General features: G+C 40.7%; 1 protein-coding gene and 1 long non-coding RNA gene across 2 annotated transcripts; one reads left to right on the forward strand and one right to left on the reverse strand.

Annotated features, from left to right (window-relative positions):
- Positions 1-1,034: 1,034 nt before the first annotated feature.
- Positions 1,035-6,607, forward strand: LOC307089829 (uncharacterized protein). Its single transcript, XM_079756263.1, has 7 exons — positions 1,035-1,193; positions 1,759-2,121; positions 3,074-3,193; positions 3,334-3,392; positions 3,689-3,853; positions 4,729-4,818; positions 5,100-6,607. The coding sequence occupies exons 2-7, from the start codon at positions 1,776-1,778 to the stop codon at positions 5,151-5,153; spliced, it is 834 nt and encodes a 277-aa protein (XP_079612389.1). The 5' UTR covers positions 1,035-1,193; positions 1,759-1,775; the 3' UTR covers positions 5,154-6,607.
- Positions 6,608-22,506: 15,899 nt separating this feature from the next.
- LOC307089312 lies at positions 22,507-23,561 on the reverse strand. Its single transcript, XR_013812616.1, has 4 exons — positions 23,503-23,561; positions 23,316-23,372; positions 22,995-23,015; positions 22,507-22,715 (listed from the first exon to the last, which is right to left on the reverse strand). It is a non-coding gene; the product is annotated as an uncharacterized lncRNA (long non-coding RNA).
- Positions 23,562-25,656: the final 2,095 nt, after the last annotated feature.

Here is a 25,656-nt window from a genome sequence, read left to right on the forward strand (position 1 = left end):
CGGAGTGCCCGCCCCTCAATGTGCACTGAGTGCCCGCCCCTCAAGTTGGGCTGAGTGCCCGCTCCTCAAGGTGGGCTGAGTGCCCGCTCCTCAAGGTGGGCTGAGTGCCCGCTCCTCAATGTGGGCTGAGTGCCCGCCCATCAAGGTGGGCTGAGTGCCCGCCCCTCAAGGTGTGCTGAGTGCCCGCTCCTCAATGTGGACTGAGTACCCGCCCCTCAATGTGGGCTGAGTGCCCGCCCCTCAAGGTGGGCTGAGGGCCCGCCCCTCAATGTGGGCTGAGTGCCCGCTCCTCAAGGTGGGCTCCGTCTGCGGGGTGCAGTCAGGGGTAGGCTTACTTGGAGCCAAATGGCTGACCCAGTCCAGCTCCACCTCTCTGCCCCAGCTGATTTGATTTTATGCTGGCCAATCATCCCGGTTGTGTTTAGGTTTAGGGGTTAAGGTCAGGGATACGGCTACATCCTATGTCCTTTGCTAACCAATTTTCCTGATGAAAGATGCATCAGGAAAGATGTGAAGGAGAATTGATTTACTGACGAAAAGAACCACGGTTCGGTGGTTGAACCGTGGAATCCAACAGAATTTAATCTAAACGATATAATAATTCTACTGAGGTTTGCCGTGGCTAAACTACAATGCTACTAAAATAGCAGATACTTTGCCCCGTGCGTTCTTACCGGTTAAATGCAGGCTGTTTAAACGTGATGATTTAACCATTGCTGGAATTAATATTGAATTAAAACAAAACGGATATATAGGCTTACAAGCACAAGAGTGAAACCAATTGGTTGGTCACATTGTAGAATGGGTGCTCACGCTCTCCCTCCTGTCGACTCTTATATTTTCTTTTAATGCAACTTCTTTTAATGCAACTTCTTAATGCAATTTCTTTTAATGATATGGATGGAAAGTTCGAGTTGCATCATATTTGATCCAACTCGAACTTTCCATCCAAATCTCGTTCACACCCCTTGGCTCCGCCTCCTTGCATGACTGTGCTAAACAATTACAGTAAACGGCTGTGTCCAAAAACGAGGCGGGTGCGACCAGGTTTGGCATTTGAGCAGACAGCATAGCGGTAGAGTCCCGAGTCTGTCCTGGTCAAAAGTGTACTGAAGTTACACGCGGGGGAGTACCGTCTTGTTGGAGGAATTAATTTATTAGTATCTGCTCGTTATCTGTTCCGCTGTCTGACGGTAAGTATACCGTCCCGTCTTAAAGCATGACATGAGAAGGACTAGATGTCCTTTCATCGGATCTTAAAGTCACTTTAAAGTTTTCATGTGGTGCCTTCTTTACCTAGGATTATGAAAAGATCGAGTGATTTGATGATAAAACAATATTATCAAATTGGTCTGCGTTGTTGTTAGTTGACAGCTAAGCATGATTAAGCTGTCTGTTCTACTAGAAAAGCAAACTACCAAGTGACCTCAAATTGACAAGCAAGTTCAGACGTGTTTGACAATTACCTAGTATAAACGTTCTTATTGCGAGTGAATGATAAATGATGTATTCAAGCCCCAGGTAATCTAATCCGTGATACAGTTCACACTTGTTCAATAAAGGTGTGTGTGCATACAATAGACCTAACCTTGCTAAAGTACGATACATCTACTACTGTGTGTGTGTGTGTGTGAGAGAGAACTGGGAACAATGGTGTACAAACAAACTAACAAAAACTATTTTATGAGAGAGAGGGTGCTTTCTTCAAATATACATCCTTCCTTTGAAGAAAACGTGTATTTTCTGTTTTGGCTCTAGAAGAACTCACTAGAAGCATGGCCGCCCAGCACAAGGGCGCAGGCCACGATCTGCCCGCCGAAAACGGGGTGTTGGTCACGGATCACGTGGACATGGAGAACACCAGGGAGCTGAGCCTGATGAGGGCCTTCGCCCAGCGGAGACGCCCTGAGAGCACAGGACTGGTCGCCCTGGGCAACGGGACGACGGCTAACGGGCCATCTGCGGTTCCTCCTTCCTCCGTGGAGGAAGGAGAACCCAAGAAGAAGAAGAAGAATTTCAAGAAACTGTTGCGTGAGTTCATCCCATGCGTACCCAGGAGTGCTGAAGCAGACGAGGGAGGACAAGCTGAGCCGCGCTTCAGGAACAGTGGCGTATCCCAAGGTGAGCGATGCTGAGTTGACTGAATGTTGGACTAACCCTTCCTGAAGGTGCGTCCACTTGAGGGGCGACCCCGTAAATGGACTGCATTTAAAGAGCGCTTTTCTAACCAGTTGCCGCTCAAAGCGCTTTACAATATTGCCTAACATTCACCCATTCATGCACACATTCACACACCGACGGCGGGGTCAACCATGCAAGGCGACAGCCAGCTTGTCGAGAGCAGCCAGGGTGTGGTGTCTCGCTCAGGGACACCTCGACACTAAGCTAGGAGGAGCCGGGGATCGAACTGGCAACCTTCCGGTTACCAGCCAACCCACTCTACCTCCTGAGCCTGAGGAGGGTAGTGCAAATCTATCGGTTGGCAGCTTGGTGTGCGTCGTGCGGCACGCCCTGGCGACAAAGTTTTGTGAAATGATTCGGGTGCTTTCTCCATAGTAAAACAATGGAGTGATCCCGCGCAGACCTCGTGAGGTGAACACACCTTTATGACGTTCATTGTCGCTGATTACTTTCTGGCCAAATAACTCAGATTAACAATCAGGGAAAGGGCATTCCCAGACATAAGCAAATACACGCAGACACGCCTGCCACGGCCCTTTTAGGAACATGACACCAGAATTTAGCATGCACACATCTTGGAGATGTTCCTCTCGTTTCCAATTCTATTTTTAGCTCTAAAAACAAGACGGACCTCAGTGAGTCCAGTGTTCCCCGTGGTTCCTCTCAAAGGGGTCCCTTCATCCTTCCAATGCCTTCTGAAAGGTGTTGGCAATGTGTGTTGGCAATGTCGGTCATGACTCGTCTTGTGCGGTCGTGTCATAATTCCACCAAAAAAAAAACTGGCCGGCCTGTTTTTATTCCTTGTGGTTTGTGTGTTTTTGTTAGCGAGTATGCACTTGTTTCCTGGTGAGTGCGCGCTAACATTTTCGACTTGTTTGTCTGTTTTCACCAGCATGTGCGGATAAGGGGGAGACGAAACAAAGCAAGATGGACGATGAGCTAACGACCATGCTAATTGATATAGCCAACAGCTCCTTCATTCCTCCTGAAATAGAGTGTGATGCAGAAGAGGGTAAGGGGTTTTGTTTTTATAGTCACCTTTTTTCGAGTCACCTCACAGACACACACACAACCTCACAAAAGAGTGTGTGTGTGTGTGTGTGTGTGTGACTCAACTTTTTCAGCTCAAAATGTTGTTTCTGTGTTGTTCAGGGGAAATCGAGAAGTTGGCGGGCCTGTTGCTCAGGCAATGCGGCGACACGGTGGAACAGGTAAGAACCAAATCAAAACACCATTATTTTTCCTGTTTTAACTGCAGTGCTTTCTTGGAAGACATCCCCAACGGTGTAAATCTATGTGTCTCCATCCACAAAGAGGCCCTCATTTCTCTATTTCTTTGTCATTGACCCTGGTTTTCGAGTCTCAAGTGGAATAAGAGTACAGTTCACCGAAGGATTAGGTTGAATTTCTGGGCTTTCGGAGCTTTACAGCTTGACCCATCCACAAAGGTCAGCCACCACAGACGTCATAAAGGGAAATATGTGCCTTCTTTTGGTTTCTCCTCTAGGATCATGACTGCGCCAAGATATTCATGGCATTGAGCAGCTACAGCTTGTTCGGCAAATTGATGTCCACCGTCCTCCACAAGATCGGCCTCCCGACCAACGACCCTGGGGATCGTGGCCCCAAGGGTTCAGACGAGATCCGGACCAACATGGCTGTCACCTGCGAGGTAGCCCGTCCGTCTGTCTGTCTGTCTGTCTGTCAACGGTCTGTCAGGCCATCTCCGACGGAGGGGGGGGGAGGAAATCGATTCACGTTAGGATTGTGATTATTGATCTCCTATGGTTCTGAATCGCTTCACGACTTTCAAAAATCGTTGGAAGCTATTTGTGTAAGGTTACTCGGTTTGTTAATAAGAAGTGGTGAGTGAGTCAAAGCAATTGCCACACGTTCCTATGGCTTCACACTGAGTTCTTAAAGTGAGCAAGGCAACTTCTAACCGCTCAAAGTGTAAGGAGCGAGGAACACAGAAAGTCACACTGATCGTGTGGCCCCCCTAGCGGTTGTGGCCCTAAACAACCGCATTGGGTTTATGCTAGGGCCGACCCTCGCCATCCCCTTGATGTACATTGTCTCTTTTTAAACCAAAACAGGGTCATTGTCCGGAGCCTTTGAGAAGGAATCCAATTTGATCATATATGATCTAATTGACCTGTCGCTAAGCTCCGCCCTTAGAACGCAGATGAGCCAATGACATCCCAGGCTCAACTATACTCGAACATCGGCTTGGACAACTCCATTGAAAACACAATAAACATATGAGACAACACGTAACAAATTGGCGAAAAATCGACGATTTACATCATTGATCCGGGATTTGCATTCTCCATTGGCTCAAATAGGACCAACGATGTAGAGTGTTGTCATGAGTTCTGCATATTCAATTATCAATGAAAAATTGCAAAGTTTATGCAAAGCTTGACATGCTCTTTTTTAAAATATATTTGTTAATTCATCTGAGGGGCCGGAACACAGTTCCGGTGCGTTCCGGCCCACTTTAACCCCTGGCTGTAACCATGCACCATTCCTCTGTTCTTCCATCAGGTGGCCACTAGGCTGTCTGCTATGGACAACCATCCAATGAGCCGCGCTCTCGGGTTCGGGGCTCAGTACCTGAAAGAGCACTACCCTCTGGTATGTCTCACGCACGCACGCGCACACACACTTGTTGATCATGCACACACACTCACACACACACACACAAGTGTTGATCACACAAACACACGTGTTCCTTGTTACCACACACACACACACACACACACACACGTTGTTACGATTCATTAACTATTTGGAAATCTTTCAATGAATGAACGATTCTTTGTGCTTCTATTTTTTCTTTTCTAATGAATTGATCCTGAGCAATAGATCTCCGGTACTATAAGGAACCCCTTTGTCCTTTCCCTCTCTGTCGGTAGGAGGAAGCGTTGAATGCAGACGAGGACCAGGATATTGACAAGGATGTCGACTGAGAGACGGGTTACTTTGTTGGTTTGAGGGTGACAACTTTTATACCACTACCAAGTGGCAATGCCAAGATAGCAAGGAACACATCCCAGTATGCAAGACTTTTTAAGTTAATTTCTCAGGGAAAGAGAAATGAGAAATATTCCAATGGGATTGTTCTAATTTTGCACAAAAAAATGGAAACCTCTTGTATTCAGTCTTTCTAGTGTCATGATACAAAAAAAGAAGCTGCTTGTTGTCCTTGACACTGGGGTAATCTAATATGGTTATCTTACCATATTATCTTATAGTGAGATAATAATATTATTTGGTTGTGAAGTGGCCAAAATCCTGTGACCACTGTGCCAAAAAGATAAACTTTACATTAGTTATCGTTATTTAACCATGTATTTTTGAATCTTTATGTGAAGTGAGAGTGCTGGAATGAATAGCTTCTCTATTCTGAATGATAACTTACCAGTGGTCACTCCAAACCAATAGCTTTGGGAATTATCAATGTACATTTTTTGAGTATTGAAACCGATTTACCCATAGCAACGACTCTTGGTAATTATCAACGGTTTACCATATATAGGAATAAATCTGATTTTCGTCTCCCGGTTATTCTTTTTTGATTGGCTGTGTATAACATTGAAATAGCTGTTCAACTCTGAAATGATTGTGCCTCATCAAAATCCCCTGCTGAAAGAGTCATCGCTCGTGCAAATTAGTTTTCCTCTGTAAAGTATGAACAATAAAACCAAACGGGGAACAAGTTGTAACTCCACCCCTCCAGCTTGTGTTGTCCGGCGCAGGCTCTGTGCTTTCTCCCCCCCAGGTGTTCTGCTAGAACACAACACGACTGCAGGTTCCGAGATTAGTATCTTGATGGCTGTGATACTTTCTTTGAAGACTGTAGGGCCAACTGTTGACCGTTTTTTGCTTGATTATTAGAGACACTGCCACATGGTTACCAAGCTGACCTGCCTCTCAGGATTCAACAGTATATATATCGTTGTTTGTGACGAGTGCACACTTTATAATGTTTTTATTACATAATGTTGTCATATAATATTCTTATAATACAATTATTATTTTCATCCGGGCCCGTGTATATCTTTTGTCCTGTCCCCTGCGGTCTCATCGCCTGACTGCAGAATGTTGGGCAGGTGGTGTACTAAGCATGTCGAAAGAAAACATCTAAACCAGAGAAAGACAAGAAAACCACAAATAAATGCTGGGTTGAACACACAGATTAAGTCATTTAAGGTGATAGAAGGAAATGGTGATTCCAGAAATGTACTGCGAGAAACTGCTTAAATTGCATTGTTTTCAATTTAATAAATGACTTTTCTTTAGCTATGGGTCCAAATTTGTTTCTTTGTGAACATATTAATTTACTGTATGTGGTGTTTATATATAGAAGGTCAACCTTTGATGATGGACTTCCTGTCGACTTGCAACTGAAGATTCCTGTTCCATGCTGAGCAAAATAAAGATTCTGTGTAAAAAAGACAAGACTGTTATTTCACCAAAATTTGCTACATCCACGAATGAATCAAATTTAGTTGTAAAGACACTGATTGGGCAAATGTATCTACTGACGATTCATATACGACTCCAGCAGCAACATGCCTATAGAAAGAAACTCATGAATGAAAGTAGGCCAACTGCCTACGTCTTGTAAAATCAATTTGATGATTATAGAGAGATGACTTATTTCAGGGCTGGGATTCCAGCCACACATATTGCACATACACAAAGCAGTTGATATATTGGTAACACAAAAAATGAGGTAATGAGAAGCGAGGCTGCAGCCAGTACAGACACCATGAATAAAGTAAACAAAAAAACACATAAATCATTTTGACTAAATGGGTAAGTTGATATCATTTTCTTGTTGGGGGTAAACAAGTTACTATCAGAGTCTTGTTTCCATTTTGTTATTCACTCCAACTACCTGGTTTCGTATTTATTTGGGTCACTTGGAGCATGGGCGTTTAGACACTGTTACGATTAGGGTTAGTTCTAGTGTGCTCATGGTAAGGGTCTGTACTGACATCACACAGAGGGGGCGGTGTTGAGGTACTAATTAGCGGTAATTGGCGCAATTGGCAACAGCTGAGTGGGCAGGTGAGTCTCAGGAAGTGAGACTGTGGGCTGAGCGTTTCTGGAGGTGAGACTCTGATATAGGACCTAACCCGAAGGGACAACCGTTTTGCTGACAGGACTCTTCAATGAGGGACCTTTTTGGTTGTTAATACAGGGAAATTGAACGACGGGAATCAAAGCGTGGGCTGGTCACCTGGAGACGAGGTGCCGCTGCGGAGTTTCACTGAGAGAGAGCTGTTGGCCTACGGTGGCTGTGGACCTATGGTGAGTACCTCTTACCTAACCCCCATAGGTAAGATTGCACTCACCCAGGGAAAGATTAGGAACATACTTCAAGTTTGTCGCGAAACGTAGGAACAGACTTTAGGTTGCAGGCTGTCTACCCAGATAATAACGAGTGCTGTAGGTCTAGCGCGTAACTGACACTAAAGGCCGCCTCCCTATGGCTCTCTGTCCTCACCCGGGGAGCGAATCTTTTTTTGTAGGATGGTAGGGCTAAGTACCTCCTTTTTCGCCTCTGATTGGTTAGAAGGGCTCTACTTTAAATCGTGTTTTGATTAGTCGTAGCTGTTTTGGGGAGGTTAGGTTTAGGTTAGAAGGGCTCGCCTCCGATGGTTAGGGTTATGTTTAGGGTTAACCCTGACCAATTGGATGAGAGCCCTTCTAACCAATCAAAGGGGAATCAGAGTTGAAAAAGGTGGTAGGCCTACTTATCCCTATACCATCCTACGAAAAAAGATTTGCAACCGGAGAAGAACTAAAAGGCCAGGGGACCTGAGTGTAAGTATTCGGGCGTTGATCCCTATAGTGTTTTGAACACCAAAGAGGATTTTAAGAACGATTCTACAGCTGACGGGCAACCAATGAAGGGAGTTTAGGGCAGGTGAGATGTGGGCCCTCCCTCTGGGCTTTGTCAGTACACCAAGACCAGAAGACCTTGGTCAGTTATGGATCGCATATGAGTAATGTCCTAAAACATCCTTTAGCCTACTGTCATTTTAAATGGCACTCACCTTGAGATGTTCCCCGCTTGGGCATTAATCTCATCGTTGTTTTCTTCAGCCAGTCTTCATACAAGAAAAAAATATAAAGATTACAGATTGAATATGCATGCTGCATTAAATTTGAATGTTTCCTTTATTGTAATTTTATTTTCTTCTCAACTTGCTGTCCAGCCACACATGTTTGGACAATAATGTATTGTAGATACACAAACCAGTTAATATAATGCTAACACATGGATTTGGTTTCAAATTACATAAACATGTATATTTGAATTAAGATTACTTGGAGGGTTTAAATCTCTCGAAAATATACATACGAGTAATGTAGGTATAAAGTATAATTTAGCAGATGGTCATTAAAAAATGAACTCGCCCTGTGTTGTTTCTGTCAGCTAGGAGACTATTCTCATCGCCGTCTAGAAAAATATCGTCATCTCTTTATATAGGAAAGAAAGAAAATACAGATTGCATTGTGTATGAATCTTGCAATACATGTGAATCTTTATTGTCTAAAAACCTACCTTGTGCATTTGTTGTCCATGAGGGTGCTATTGTCAACATAGTCTAAAGTGTTTGTATTAAGATTACTGAAGGGTTTAAATCTCTAGAAAAAATAATAATGTAGGTATAAAACATGATTTAGCCAACTGTCATTTTAAATTGAACTCACCCTGTGTAGTTTCTGTCTGCTAGGGTACTATTCCCACCGTATAGGTATTCATACGGTCTTCATAAAGGAAAGAAAATCATTACAGATTGCACTGTATGAATCTTGCAATACATGTGAACCTTTATTGTCTAAAAACCTACCTTGTGCATTTGTTGTCCATGAGGGTGCTATTTTCAACATAGTCTAACGTGTTTGAGTTAAGTTTACTGCAGGGTTTAAATCTCTAGAAAATGTACATATGAGTAATGTAGGTATAAAACATTGAGTCTACTCATTTAAATTGAACTCACCCTGTTTTGTTGTCTGCTAGGGTACTATTCTCATCGTATCGGTCTTCATACAGCCTTCATATAGGAAAGAAAATGATTACCGATTGCACTGTGTATGGATCTTGCATGTGAACCCTTTATTGTCTAAAAACTCACCCTGTGGATATGCTGTCCAGGAGGGGGCTTTTGTCAACATATTGGTCCTCAGACATTCTTCATATAGGATAAAGAATATGCATTGCATCTGAATCTGGCATCACATATGAGTGTACTCGATATTGTTATTTGTTTAGTGTTTTCCCCTCAAAACTCACCCTGTGGAGTTGCTGTTCAATAGGGTGGTGTTCTCATCGTATCGGTCTTCATACAGTCTTCATATAGGAAAATAAATGACAGATTGAATTGTGTATAAGTCTTGCAATACACCCTTTATTGTCTAAAAACACTTCTGTCCATGAGGGTGCTGTTGACAACATATTGGTCCTCTGACATTCGTCATATTATACATTGCATCTGAATCTAGCATCACATATTAATATATTGTAATTTGTTTCGTTATTTCCTCTTAAAACTCACCCTGTGGAGTTGCTGTCAATTGGAATAGGCCTATCGTCTTCAGGCTGAACCCCTTCTCTACAGAAGCAATGTTTAAACAGTTCACCAATGTTGCGTGCTGAACTCTGAACAATGCAGAAGGATATCAAAGGGGATGAATCTCTTACCTGTTGACATCTAACGAAGGTACAGGACTTCCAAAGACACAGCCCAGCAGTAGCACAACCACAGACCACGCAGGATCCATGCTGCTGGAACATGAAGGTCTGTTCTTTCACCTTGAAAAACAAACAATATGGCCGATTTATAGCCGATAGGTATTTCTTTAAAACCTTTAAACTCTTTTTTTTTTTTCATCCGAACAATCTTTTTGTTGGCAAAGCTAGTTTTTTGTTTTAATGGTATGATATATTATTATATTTTCAACAACCATTGTTCAAAACAGATACTTCTGTCCAAGAGAAGGAAAAGAGCGTTTAGCCTACCCAAATGCTGTTCAAATATGTACCGGGATTGCCTCAGAGAACGGGTCCAGTGTGTAAGTCGATGGGCTTGTTTACGCAACCCTGCCAGGGCCAGTGGATGTATTGATCAGCTTGTTGAACTTGATCAGGTCAACACCAACAGTAGTGGGAAGTGTAAAGTTTGGGGCATATGATAAAAGTATTGCATTTCTAATTGTTAATCTATGTAGGCCTACACACGTGATATTTTGAATAAATTTGAAATATTTTGCAACCGACCACTACCTCGTTATAGAATAGAAAGCTTTATTGTCCTTATACAAAGTACAACAAAATGCAATGAGCAGCTCCTTAAAAGTGCATAGACAGTTATCGAATATATAATATACAAAAGCAATATATAATAAAAATAAATAAAAATTTAAATACACAGTAAAGACCACAAACATCAGTGCAGATCTGAGTTCAGTATGGTGACAGCTTTGGGAAAGAAGCTGTTCCTGAGTCTATTTGTTCTGGCATATATGGACCTGAAGCGCCTGCCAGAAGGCAACAGGTTGAAGAGATGGCCGCCGGGCTGGGTGGTGTCCTTCAGGATGCCTCTGGCCCTGCTGAGACAGCGGGAGCCGTAGATGGTGCTTAAGGCAGAGGGCAGCCAATGATTTTTTGCGCAACGTTTGCCACCCTCTGCAGTCTCTTCCTGTCGGCCTCCGTGCAGCTGGAGTGCCACACTGACACAGCGCAGGTCAGCAGGCTGTCGATGGTGGAACGGTAGAAGGTCACCAGCAGCTGTGTGTTTAGATGCTCCCTCCTGAGCGCCCTCAGGAAGTGTAGCCGCTGCTGGGCCTTCTTGACCAGCGCTGAGGTGTTGACCGACCAGGATAGATCAGCAGAGATGTGGACTCGGAGGAATTTGAAGGACTGCACTCGCTCCACACCTTCACCCTAGATGTACAGGGGGGCAGGGGCGGTTCTGTTCCGTCGGAGGTCCAGGATGAGTTCCTTGGTCTAATAGATATAGATACTAGGGCTATCCTAACTCAAAGTGTATTATCTCTCTGTTTTTGTTGCTTGGGGGTGGCCCCAACGAGAGTCTGTCCGTCATCTCCCCCTGGAGCCCCAGACCTCTCAACCATGTGCATCTGTCCGGTAGTGTAGAGCCCTAATGACGCCTTGACACATCCCCCTCTCATCTTCTTTCTCGTCCTCCTCCTCTCCTTTCTCATCCTCCTCATCTCTCCTCTATGCTAGCCTCCCCACTGGCCCTATTCACTTTTTTTTTTTCCATAAACTTCATAAACAAGGCTACATATTAAACGTAGTAAATAAAAAATATATAAATATTTGCTCTAGATGGGCTGATAGTTTATTTTGCCATTATATTCAACAGATGACTTTGTAAAACAGCCAACATAAATAAGCAGGATTTTTTCAACCATGAAGTCCCTTCCCGCGGAAAAGTGCTGTACCGTACACAACAATGTAGATAGGCAATCACCTTTTCAACATCCATAACAATCATTTAAAAATCTGTGCTTGTAATGTTCCCAGTCCTACCACTAGGCGTCACTATGCACATTCAAGTGTTTATTCCATCACTATATTAGGGACTACTTTGTTAGGTTTAGGCAGAAAACACTTTCTAACAGGACTTTCTCGGTCGATATGCATCACATTATTTCCTCAGAGAAAAAGAAAGTATGCTTTTTTTTTTTTTGATTATATTGAGCTATAGATTGCAATGGTCCTGAATCTGTAGAAGTATGGAATGGAAGTTCTTAAGGGGGCTGACTTCCTTTATAACTTTCTCAGGGCCACAGACAGACTCTCTCAATCACTATCAGATACAAATCATGCAGTGTAGTGCGCGTACTTTCACCAGTGCATTACTCTCTCTTTTTTCTTTCTTTTTTTTTATCAACGACATATACTTCCGAGGTCTTTAATGCATGATCGGAATGAGAGATGAGTAGACCCAGGGTTATTTTTGTATAATTTTCAATAAACAGTAGGCCTCTATAGCTTATAACTTTTGCAGAAAGTTTTCTGCTATACCATAGGTCTACCATGTTCCGAGATATGTAGGCTACCTTGATGGCTGTGATACTTTATTATGTTTAAATTTGAAGACTGTAGGCAGGCCCGGCGCTAATAATGGTTTCAATAACAGTTCAATAGCTGTTGTCCGTTCCATTTCAAAACGTGTTTGGACAGCATGTTTTATTTCGCTTGTTTCATTAAAATGCATGAATTAATTGCCACCAGGTGACGCCCCATACGCATTTGCCGCCCTAGGCGACCGCCTACACTGTAAAACAGGACAGCTCAGTTTAGTTAAGTCCACTTACTTCCTCTCTTTAACACAAAGAGCTCTAACAAGTTTTGGATTTTGAACTCATCTGCGTGAGTTTTAAAAAGTAGAACTTACTGTTATTAATTGTGTTGACTATTTGAAAATGTTATCAGATAAGTGTGTGTTGATTGAACTTGGGTTTCAAAGTTATCAGATGGGGGGGCGCGGCGTGGGGGAAAAGGCGGGAGTGGGCCAATGAGAGCTGCAAAATTAATATTTGGACTTTTGAGTTTAATTGTCTTCTTTAATTCATGGCAAGGCTGAAGCATGAACAGAATAATTTAAACACCGCAGATAAGTCATATATCATATCGAAATACAGACACTTTGTAGTAAATGATCAAGGACTACTTCGACACGCGGGAAGAGACTATGCCTGACAACGGCCTAGAACCGAGGCGGAGTAACACGACGCGGGGACCGAAGTTACGAGTGGCGAACGTGTCGAAGTAGATTTCTTTACACGAGGCTGAGGAACAGCAGGTGAGTTTAGCCTCGTATCTATCTCTAATTAAGTCTTTTAACATTAACCTCATGTGTAGTAACGTAATAACGTTAAATGTGTAGGTTGTGCTTTTTTAATAGCCTGGAAAATGTGACTGCAACATTAGTTTTTATTCGAGCCCGACATGAGTTGGCTAGTTTGCTAGTTAGCCACCTAACGGTTGAGGCTGCGTGTTAGGGCTGCTGTCACTTCGTGCTCGTGCTTTGCTCACTTTGTATTTTATATTGACTAGTTACTCCAATTCATTTAGTAAAGTTGTTTTAACATGGATATTATGCCGATAATTAATAATGAGCAGCATGCGCTGTTTTTTTCCGCGGTCCCCTGTTACCGGTATGTTTTACACAGACAGATGGAGCTTGTGTGACGGGAAGCATGGCTACCGTCACGGTAGCGATACGCTACCCAGGACATTATTAAGAGACTGAAGCTGTGTTCGAAATCGTTCCCTATCATGGATGTAGTGCACTAAATAGGGTGCACGCCATTTTCTAGGGTGTTCGAATTCTCAGTGGTCCACTATATAGGGCACTATATAGTGGACTTAAAATAGGGTACATACGATGTTCCCTACAAGTTACTCCCGTATACCACAATGCAATGCGGTTGTATTTTTCCAGGGGAGAAGAAGAAGCCGAATAACCGCGAAAACGAATACATTTAATGATGGAGTCTCCGGCTTTCGTTTAGAAATGTCAACAATTTATTTGGGATATAACATAGAATATTTAACATTCAAAAATTAATTAAACAAGGAAATGTAACATTCAACATCAATACAACCTCCAGCTTTCGTCGTGAGTGCCCAGTTTGTTTACTTGATGTGGGCGCATCTGTCTGCGTCACACAAATACCCGGCGCATTTACTGACGCAAATTACGTTTAGAAATGTTCAGCGTAGTGTCCGAATTCTTGTTCCTTATTCCCTATATAGTGCACTATATCATGTACACTATATAGGGAATAGGGAACGAGTGTATAGGGAACGATTTCGAACACAGCTTGAGTGTAAATGTTGCCTGTGTGTTTGTCTGTGTTCCGTTATCTTCATACTGTTTTCAAATCGTTATCTTCATACTGTTTTCAAATCGTTTATCAACCACGACGCGCTACGCCAGTTTATTATAATCTTGCAAGTACCATCATTACAACTTTCTGTTTAATACCATTTACCATTAACGTCACCTGTTCTTTTGTAATAACCACTCAAACAAGTATGTCGTTGTTAAATTCCATGTCCGTTTATTTAGTTTAGTTACATGTTAACACAGCGTAAATGTTCGTCTCGTCTTGTGTTTGTATTAGCGGTTGCGTGCCGCGTCAACGCGGTTTAAATTCACGTCACGACTGAGTGTTTACCACCTAGTTCAAGTCGCTCGAACACATCTACCCATGACAACTTGCAATTTGATGAATTAACTGAAAATGAACGTCATTTATAGATAAAAAATATATTGTTTTAACTAACGTTAAGTGTCTGAGAACAGTTGAATTATTACTTTGGTTGACAGAGGATTAGGCTGATGACAGAGGAGAGGATATGTGATGGCACAGGGCTGTTTACCAGTTTAAACCATTGAGTTGAACAGATTGTAAAATATATTTATTTTAATGTTTAGTCAGAGAGGTAGGAAAGGAAGGATAGGATATATTAAATGCTTAACTAATCATTATCAACAGGTTGGAGGTTTTAGAGCCTACTCATGTTGGCACTACTGATGAATTGAATAATAATATTGATTTGTGTTTCTGTTTTATTCAGTTTATAATGTACGGTAATATTCAACATCACAATTTACAGTCTTCAAAATTAGCAGCAACACTACTTATAACAAACCCAAACTGAATATTTTAAACACCATAAAGGTTTTAATTCTTGCAGGGTTGTTGAATCATACTGCATAAGTGTTAGCTAAACGTAATCCAATAAACTAAATGTAATTCAAAATAACATAGAATATTGGTTTTGGTTGTTGTTTTTTTGTAGTTAATAGATAACTGTTCTTAACCACTAGTTGTCTAAATAAATGTTATGTTAATTTAATTATACATTTTTCTGTTCACAGAATTCAAGCACTTCCAGTTCATGTGGAAATGTAAGTTTTGCACCTTTTCCTCCAGTGGCCAAGGAAAAATAATACAGCATTATAAAGAGCATCATGGACATCACCGGAGGTGTTCAGGCCTTGTCGCATTTATCAAGACTGTTTGAACACATTTCAAACCCAAACTGAACTTAAAAACCACTTGAAAGAACATTCAAAAGGTCATAAAATTGTGACCAAGTTATGCTGTGATTTGTGTACATTCTCAGAGCCTAGTAACATTATCAAATATTGTGCCCATCTGAAGACTCATTTGAGGAACAGGGAAACAGTTAAATGTCCGTTTGCAGGTTGCTCTTTCAAGTCCAATGTACTGTCAACATTTACTTCTCATAGAAGTCGCTATCATAGGTTGTCCACCATAAACAGTTTAAGACCAGAGCTTTTTGTACACCATGCACTTACAAATGCAGTGCTAGAAGAGGATTCTGTTTCTGGGACTGAGGCATCAACTTCATATGATTCAGTACCCGAGGGTGTACCTCCTCTTGAAAATGGAGAGTCAATTAAACGTCAGTTGGCATCTTTATTTATCCGTATGCAAACAATTCTGCATGTTTCAAATTCTGCAGTACAGGAAGTAATTGATGAGTTATTTGACATTGGAGACTTTGCCTATAAAAATATTAAAACAATTATAGAGAAAGTTTTGGAGGAAAATAACTGTGCAGCTGATGCCTCTGTTGTAACATCATTGTCTGATGAAATACAATCGTTGAACCCACTCAAATTTCTTTCAAGAGCAGGGCCTTTGGGCACAGAACGTAAAAGGCAGTCATTTTACAGAAAGATTTTTACAGTGATTGAACCGGTTGAATATGTGCTAAATCCACAAGAAAAAAATCATTCATTTGTTTATGTTCCTATTTTAGATTTGTTAAGTAAGTTGTTGGAAAGAAGTGAGATTCTAGAGACATTACAGAGATCCAATGGACAGGAAGGACATTACTGCTCATTTCAAGATGGTGAATACTTTAAAGAAAACAAACTTTTTGCTGAAGGATTAGGCATAGCTCTTGGCTTATACATTGATGATTTTGAAATCTGTAATCCATTGGGAACTTCAAGAAAGAAACATAAATTGTGTGGTATATATTTGGTGATAGCTAACTTACCCATAAGACTTAGATCAACATTATCATCAATTTATCTAGCTGCAGTGTGCAAAACTGTACATATAAAACAATATGGTTACAGCAAAGTTTTGGAGCCTCTGATTAGAGACCTTCAGCATTTAGAGACGACTGGTGTATTTGTGAAAAGACTTGGGTCTTGTGTCAAAGGTACTGTTTTGTATGTGTCTGCCGATAACTTAGGTGCACACTCCCTTGCTGGATACCAAGAGTCTTTCAACGTGGAGAAATTTTGCAGATTTTGTTTGGCTAACCTTAAAGATATTCAGCATCATGATGTCAGAAGTGGGGCATTTACTTTGAGAACACCAGAACTGTTTGATGAAGCCATTAATGTGCTTAACACAACTAATGCCTCGTGTGTTCATGGTTTGAAGAGAAACTGTCCTTTAAGCAGACTTGCCCACTTTCATCCTGTAAAAGGTTTTCCACCTGATTTTCTGCACGATTTATTGGAGGGAATTGTACCTGTGGAACTATGCATATGTCTTTCAGATCTTATTAAAAAGTATTTCACATTGAATGATCTTAATGATAGAACAGCGTCATTTCCTTTTCAGTTTTCTGACAAAACTAACAGGCCTCAGACAATACCAACAAACTTTTCAAAAAAAAGAACAATTGGTGGCAACGGACACGAGAACTGGGCACTTCTGAGATTTATTCCACTGTTGATTGGCCATCATATTCCAGAGAGTGAAAAGACTTGGTCTGTGATCCTTGAACTGAAAGACATTGTGGAGGTGTTATCAAGCCCCTCATTCACAACAGAAACCCTGTGCTACCTACAAGCCAAAATTTCTGACCACAGACAGTTGCTCTTAGAATTATTTCCTGGTACTAAATTACGCCCTAAACATCATTATCTTGAACATTATCCTGTTCTGATTCAGAAATTTGGACCATTAATTGAGTTCTGGACAATACGATTTGAGGCAAAACATTCTTTTTTTAAAAGAATGGTTCACAATACTGGCAATTTCAAAAATATTCTGCACACGTTGGCCACAAGACATCAACTGATGTTGTCATATTACTTGGAGATGCCAACTATTTTCAAGCCAAGCATTGAGACTGGACGAGTATCAGTTGTGTCTGTGGGCATCCTAGATGCTGCAATCAGAGAGGCTGTATGGAATAAGTTTGAAGGTCTGGACTCTGTTTCACTCACCTCCATTGCTTACTTGAATGGGACAAAATATTCTAAAGGCATGGTACTCTCAGTTGGACATACGTGTGGACTGCCAGATTTTCGGAGAGTATTGGAGATCTGTGTAGTGGATGGTTGCATATCATTCATTACTGAACTATTCACAGCGACCTTCCAAGAGCATCTCAGGTGTTACCAGCTCGCCAGAAGAGATCCTGCAACAATTGTGGTCATTGATCCGGACCGTCTGAATGACTACATTCCCCTTGCTGCATACCCTGTTGAGGAAAAGCTGCTCGTCACTCCAAGGACATTCATGTTACATTAAGGTAATATTTGATTGGGTTGGTTTGTCATACATTTAAACAAACTCTTAATCTTTGGACCACATAACGGGATATAAACTGCACTTAAAAGGTTAGACGACACTATTTGCTATATAACGATGTAGTGTAGAAATGGCTACCTGATCTCTGAATTCACCCTCCCTATCTGTTGTAATCTCTCTGCTGTTTTAACTCCATTCACAGCTTATTTTAGATTTATGTTATTTACTGTTTAATGAAGCGTTTTCTTGTTTGTTCACTGTGTTTCAGTTCTTGGTATCTCATCAATGATGCTTCTCAGAGTCATCGTCTCACCTCAGGAAATAAGACGTGTCACCCTACAGGAGGTTCCCCCATCAGTTGATGAGTTATGTGTAGTTCTGGGCAACACTCTGGGCCTCCGTGGGAAGTTCCTTTTACAGTTTGAAGATCCAGACTTTGGGAATGAGCTCTGCAATTTGACAGACATCAAGGACCTACCAACTGAACGAGCCACACTGAAAGTTCTGTTCACGTTTTCTGAACCAGTTTCTGACTCGACATTAGATACTGCAAGCCTTAGTTCCCAGAATAGTGCAAGCCCCAGTTCCCAGAATAGTGCAAGCCCCGAGCCCCCTCGTAGTGGTGATTCTTCAGAATGGCCTGATCACTTTGTTATTTCAGATTTCTCCCATGACGTTGAGTTTCAGCTGAGGGTAGCAAATGATGCCTATGCCAAGGATGGAGCTGTGATGGTCATCTCAAAGAGTGTGAAGAGTGAAATACTGGACAGACTGGCTGATAGCATAACCAGAATCACTTGCTATCCAAGTAAAGACAATTTAGAAAGCGTAGCCAAAGCTCTTGTTGCAAAGCATCCTTGTCTCAGGGAGCCGGGTTCAGGTAAAGGATGGTACTGCTGGAGATTCAGCCTGATATTCAAGATGGGCAATTACCGTCAGAGGATGATGGCAGCTGGATGCCCTGAAGTTCTTGTAAATAAAAGAAAAAGAAAGGGAAACACCAAGCCAGTCAAGAAGGCAAAAAAGGGAGAGATCAACTACTTACCAGAGCCACCTGATGGACAAAGTACTGTTAAATCAGATAAGGATCGTGAGACCATGCTTTTGGAAGTGCAGAAGAGAGAGCCAGATTTGCACCTGCTCGATGAATTGATGACTGCAACATTCTCCCAGCGAAGACAAGAGATCATTGGTGACGAGCCACTCATTTCTGCAGTCAAGGACAGGTGGCCTGCATTGTTTAGTGAGAGACAGGTAATTCTTTGCCAACTGAGTACAGCATAGAAATCCTATATTTTGTTGTTTTAGGTAGTCAAACTATGCACTATATGTTTCAATCATATTTGTGTTTTTTGTGTGTCCCTTAGAGCTCTATGCTGCTCTTATTTTTCCCTCACTCATTGCCCTTTTCTCTGCTGTTTTATTATTGGTTTCAGCTCAGTGCTGAGTTCAGTAGAATCGTCACCAAAGACCTGCTGGAGTCATTCCTGGATGGACTTGATGCCTTGGTGCCAGGTGTTCTACAAATGTACGGAGAAGCTGCTGCATCAGGCAGGAGGGTGCGCCTGAGCAGTATTCTCAGTTGCCTTCAAAAGGAGGTATGTACTTCACAGAAATCATTTCTTGTTAATGTACTAAAATTAGTATTCTGGCTTGGGTATCTTATTCACAAACTTTTGTCTTGTTCTTGTAGGACACGAACCAAAACAAAAGAGCAGCTGTCCTACTTGGTCTTCCATGCTACCTTGCAGAAGATTCCTCTGACATAATCAGGATGTGTGATGTAAGACACCGTATTTACACATTTTATATGACATTGTTTTGTTTTAACATTTTTTATTTTCATAAGTCGTAAGGGGTAATTTTTTACAAATAAAATAGTAAATGAGTGAAAAATTAATGAAATGTGCCCTTAATTTAAATTGAAAATGTAATGAAACCTAAAATGCAGTAACTTAACCAATATGTAATAAAATATACAGACTTATATTGTTTTTAAATAATGGAATGTTAACATATCACATTAGGCTACTTTTTAAAATAGCTTAGTATGTAGTATAGTATATCAGAGAAGGGTTTGCTGGGATGATAAAGTAGTGGGCTGCATCCTAGATTTATTTTTTTGGACCACATGTTATATGCTAGTTAAGAGGTGTGTCCCGGAGTTTCTGTCCATGTGCATGTAGCTGTGTGATGCATAGTCTATTATAATCATTCTTTCATTTCAAATGCAATGTATATAACATTGAATTGTTATTCATACTTAAAATCAGAATATACTACATTTTTGAGAAATGGAGCACATTCAGTTAGCCTGGATACCAGCCTGAACTCCGCCCACAAAATATTTGGTCTGGAGATTCAGTCTGGAATTGAGCTCGTTGGGAGGTATTAGGTCAGATCAAAAAGTGGTCTGACCAATCAAATTGTAAGGGCGGGCTTTATACGTTGATGGACAGATGATAAACATTAACGTAATCAACCACGTCACCAAAGAGCGCTCAGCGCTTTTACTTTTTTTCCCAAAAATGCTGACCGTGTTGACAATTTGTCCGTGTATCCTTAAATTCTTTTTACAAAACAGGCATAAATCGTTTATGTCCATCTTCTTTTTCTACTTCGAACGTGCGCTCAGTTGAGTTAGTTTGAGAATAGCTGTGCTTCGCACAACATACGTCACATACTACGTTGCTCTGATTGGTTTTAGGTCTATCCAATTGAGCGAAGAGGCATTTTCCTTCCTGGCTCCGCCCTATAATCACAGCCCAATGGTTCGGTCTCAGACTCATATTCTGACTAGAATTATGAGTATGACATCGCCAGGCTAACATTCAGTACATTTTCTCTCAGTTTAGCTCCTCCTAGTGGCCAAAATTACTGTTGGTTTGTTTTATTATTTGGGCTTAACAATGAACATTCAGAAAGGCAATGACAACACTCACTCAATTAATGTCAAAGACATTTGTAGCCTTTCTCTATTAGCCTAGCAGTGATGTTTAAGTCAGTTAAGATGTGTGTTTTTGTCTTTATGTTTTCAGGCTCATGGTGAAACCCTTGACGTGCTAATGAGCGGGATGCAAGTTGGACTGTTGATTGGACACGAAGGCCCTCTGCATGATGCATTTCCATTGGATGTTTTCAACGTGGCTCTGGTAATAGAGGAGAAGATAATCCTACATGACGTCCGAGATGTGTCCACAGGCTTTGCCATGTTACTGGGTGCAATCTACTGCCTAAACCTTGAGTACCCACGTAATATGAAGTATTCTTTTGAGTTCCTTCAGAGGGTTGTCATGAACATTAAACCGGTCCAATGTTCAGCCAGAATCCATGGACTCAGAAATAAAATGCTTAGATATCGCATGTAAACAAAGAAATGCACTTGTCAAGCAACTACTAGGAGGCAGCAGTTATCTGGGAAGCTTGCCTTGTTCTTTACACTAGCATACAGGTTTTCATCGGCTTAGTTTGTTCAGCACAAGTCAGGTATGCGTGACAGATGTGTCACTTGTGAAGTTGAAAAATCTGAAATTGTTGAAAAATCTAAAATAGTTTTGAGGTATAATGAAAACAAACTTTTGTTTCGAATTGTGGTTAAAGAATCTTTTAGACGTGGATGTTGATGTTTTGTAAAGCTCTGCGTATACCACATTTTTCCTCTACAACTTCGCCATACTTATTCTCTCATTCACAGTTTTAAAATTGTGTTCAATTAACAGTTAAATTAAGTGAAATGTAAGTAAGTATTTATAATGTACACCATTGTTTTTGTTCATATGACGATATGGACCGGTTATCTCACTTTTTGCCTCTTATGACACCTGCCCATCTGTCCCCCTTTCCTCAGCACTCTCGGTTGTCAACCTCAGTGAGGCCTGTTTTGATGCAAAGACATGTTTAAGATGTATCAATGTTCCACATTGTTCATATTCATGTCGAGATTTTATGATTATCTGTTTACTATCTCACATACGTCATTGTTCAACCCCACCTCACCTACTTTCTTTCTACGAGTCCACTCGCTGTCAGTCCACCCACCCTCTGTCTGTCTGTCTGTGCAAGTCCACCCTCTGTCTGACTGTCATGTCTGTCTGCAAGTCCACCCTCTGTACATTACAGAGACATACATTGGGTATGGCATGTTAAAACCTTTAACTTCTGTTAAAGTTTATATAAATGTATTTATAAAATAAATGTTCTTGGACAACTGCAAGAATTCAGTGTGAAGCTCTGTCATTTACCATGCAAGTTGAAACAAATTTAGAATTGTAATCCTCTTAACTTTAAATGAGGAGTCGTATAAATACGGCTAAGTTAGTTTAACTCAGAACTGTGAGTTACAATAATAATGAAATATCTGTTTGTTTTACTAGCTAAAGAATGTTATTGTATTGCTAATGTTTAAAAAAATGTTTTAACTCACAGTATCAAGTTTAAACAAGATGTGATTAAAAGTTTTCATGTATCAATGATGTATAATTATATTTTGTTTCAACTAATGGTTTCAAGTTATGATTACAAGTGATTAAAAGTTAAGTCAACTTTGACAACTTAAAAAACAACATTGTGACAACTAGAACAGTGTAGTATAATCAACCTTTTGAACTTTATTTTCAGAGTTGAAACAAAGGTAATCTTAAATTGAGTTAACTTGCAGTTTTAAGGCAGCAGGTGAACCTTCATTTGCAAGTTGAACTGACCTGAAATGTCTTACAGTGTAGTTCGCCCATGCCTAGCGCTGGCCCTGACTGTAAGGCTAACTGTTGAACATCTGTGCACACTTCACTAATTTTTCATGTTTTTATTATATAATTTTATTATAATATAATCATTTCATTTAACCCGGCCCGTATATATCTTTTGTCAAGTTGCCCACTTCCTGATCGCCCGTTCCGATGCTGTTCAGGCGGTGCACAATGGTTGTCGGCAAAATCCATTTGCTAGAAAGACAAGAAAACCACAAATAAACGCTGGGTTGAAAGACAACTTTTGGAAAGACTAGGTCTACTTTAGATTACATTCGGGCCGTTTAACACCGATTAAGCATTAGAAGCGATAGAAAGAAGAAAATGGGTTTTTAAAATGGTGATTCCAAAAATGTATCCTTGTGTCCTTGTGTTCTATGGGAACATAACAATTACACTACGTTGGCAAATTGACACACTAAAAACGACCGTACATTTTCTACATGCAATATTTAAATAGAATACAAATCTTACCCAGACGCACTTTGACGTAAACTGTGCAAAACGGAACACGACCAAACATTATTTCAACAGGGTTATAAAAAAAAATTACAGGTTGTAACTTGCAATAAATGTGAACCCTTTATTTTCTAAACATTCACCTTGTGGATTTGTTGTCCATGAGGGTACTGTCATTGTCAACATGGTTGAACGTATTTGAATTAAGATTACTGCAGGGTTTAAATCTCTAGAAATGTGTATAGCATATATATATATATATATATATATATATATATATAAGTAATGTAGCTAGAAAACATCCTTTAGCCGACTGTCATATTAAATTGAACTCACCCTGTGTAGTTTCTGTCTGCTAGGATACTATTCCCACCGTATAGGTATTCATACGGTCTTCATAAAGGAAAGAAAATGATTACAATTTGCACTGTTTGAATCTTGCAATACATGTGAACCCTTTGTCTAAAAACGTCCCCCCATACTGTCCGTGGGGGTTCCATTGACACCATATGGCCGTACTCACCCTGTGGAGTTGCTCTCCATAAGAACAGACCTATCGCCTTCAGGCAGAACGCCTCCTCTACAGAAAAAAGAGAGATGTTTAAACAGTTCAGTGTCGCTGAACTCTGAACACTGCAGAAGGATTTCAAAGGGGATGAATCTCTTACCTGTTGACATCTAACGACGGTACAGGACTTCCAAAGACACAGCCCAGCAGTAGCACAACCACAGACCACGCAGGATCCATGCTCGGCTTTAGTTTATTTGTTATGGTATATTACAGCTAAAGATAAGCGACCACCAGATCAGGATTCACCACGATGGATAAGAACAGACACTTCTGTCCATGAGAAGGAATAGAGCGTTGTTCAAATATGGACTGTCTGGGTTGCCTCAGAGAACGGGGGCTTGTTGACTCAACTCCGCCAGGACCAGTCAAAGTGAAATGCATTTGTATATCACAGTATCAGACAGTGGTTATTCAAAGTGCCTTAAATAAAAAAATATATACATATAAATAAACAAAAACAAATGTATGTTATTATTGAAGTAACAGAATAAAACAAAAAAAAAACAAGATTAATGGAAAGCAGTAGAAAATAAATGTTTTTATTTCTTAAAATAAGTTACATTAGGGGCAGATTTCATTTCAGTGGATATACTGATCAGTTGTTAACACCGACGGTAGTGGGAAGTTTAAAACGTATCTTTTTTTATTTCTTCTAGTGCTAGTAGTTCATACAGTAAATACATAGGTATATTCATGATACATATAGGTATGTTTAATACATACCTAACCTACCTAACGTAAACACATTTTAAACATTTTTATTTATATCGATTCTTGGCTGCTATTTTTTAGTTTTTCTCTAATCTGTGCAAAATGGTTAAACAACATTTTATTAAATCAAATCAGTATTGTGTTTGAATAATAATTAATTCAAATATATTGCCTTTAAATAAACCCCATGTGCTTTACCAAACAGATGAGTACCGCGATGGTGGTACCAGGTGTCCAGCTGAGGTAGCTGAGCGGAGCGCATGAGCCGGGCTGTGTGGTCAACGCTTGGAGGTAGGCAGGGGCAGTTCCGCTAAGCACCTTGTAGGCCAATAACATCGTCTTGACTACTAGCCAGTGGAGGTCATGGAAAAGGGGGTCACATGGGAGAATTTTGGTACGCAAGTACCTCAAATAGATTGGTGCACTTAAGAATGATTACTTATATTCCCCATTTGAAATAACCGTACATCTTTAGGTATGGTGGTTGACTTGAGTAATTTCCATACCAATAAAAATCATTTCAAAATCGGTGTCTGCTTGTTGTTCCCAGTCCTACCACTAGCAGTCACTGTGCACATTCACATGTTTATTCCATCAATTAATTAAGAACTACTTTGTCAGGTTTCTGGGAGGAAGGGATTTCCATTCTTGGTACATATGCATCACAATTTTTCTTCAGTTTTTGATTTCTGTTACAAATTACGGTCAATTTAGACAGGCAGAGCAACGCTCTACTCAACAACTTTAAAGAGATTTTGGTTTTCAAATTATTTGTAATATCTAAAACCTTTAACACATTCACGGTGGGTGATGGAGATCTTTATTTCTATAGGGAATATGGAAAAAGGGCAACACTTACTACACACTAACAACCTTACTAGCTAACTTTAGCTTTAACTAGCTCTGAAGCTACAGGCAACCAATTAATTTGACAATTGTCTCGTTCTCCTGACAGTAAAGTTCTCACATGATTGTAACTTTAACGGTTATACATTTCTTCCAGTTCACCATTGATTACATTCAACTGTGGTATCCAATCCATGAGGATAAATCAAAAAGTGAAGTCACACCCAAACCAAAAAAAATAAGGTTTTCCCCGCTTGTTTCAAAAATGTATGTACTTAAGACTAATAAAATGTATTAGTCTTAAGTACCCTGACACCACAGGACGAGGGTAAGTCAACTCTTTTCATATTTGGGTCTCGATATTGGCCTAAAATGGGAGAACCTGATGAGTTGTTTTTCATTTTGACCACTCTGTAGTTAATCAAGAGACAATCTACGATCTATCAAAACTTCCACGGACCGCACACAGACCACAATAGCTTTGACGTCAGTCATGGCAGGCCTATGTGGAACATAGTTTTCCTAAACACACATTTCAACACTGTTGCA

Source organism: Pollachius pollachius (assembly GCF_949987615.1).
Source record: "Pollachius pollachius genome assembly, chromosome: 18".
Lineage (NCBI taxonomy): Eukaryota > Metazoa > Chordata > Actinopteri > Gadiformes > Gadidae > Pollachius > Pollachius pollachius.

What these genes read in the sequence shown, in the direction of transcription:
- LOC307089829 (XM_079756263.1), top strand. Translation starts at nt 1,776, where the DNA reads ATGGCCGCCCAGCACAAGGGCGCAGGCCACGATCTGCCCGCCGAAAAC. An exon ending in GAACAGTGGCGTATCCCAAG is followed by an intron (nt 2,122 to 3,073) that starts GTGAGCGATGCT and finishes TGTTTTCACCAG; the next exon opens with CATGTGCGGATAAGGGGGAG. An exon ending in GCGGCGACACGGTGGAACAG is followed by an intron (nt 3,393 to 3,688) that starts GTAAGAACCAAA and finishes TTTCTCCTCTAG; the next exon opens with GATCATGACTGCGCCAAGAT.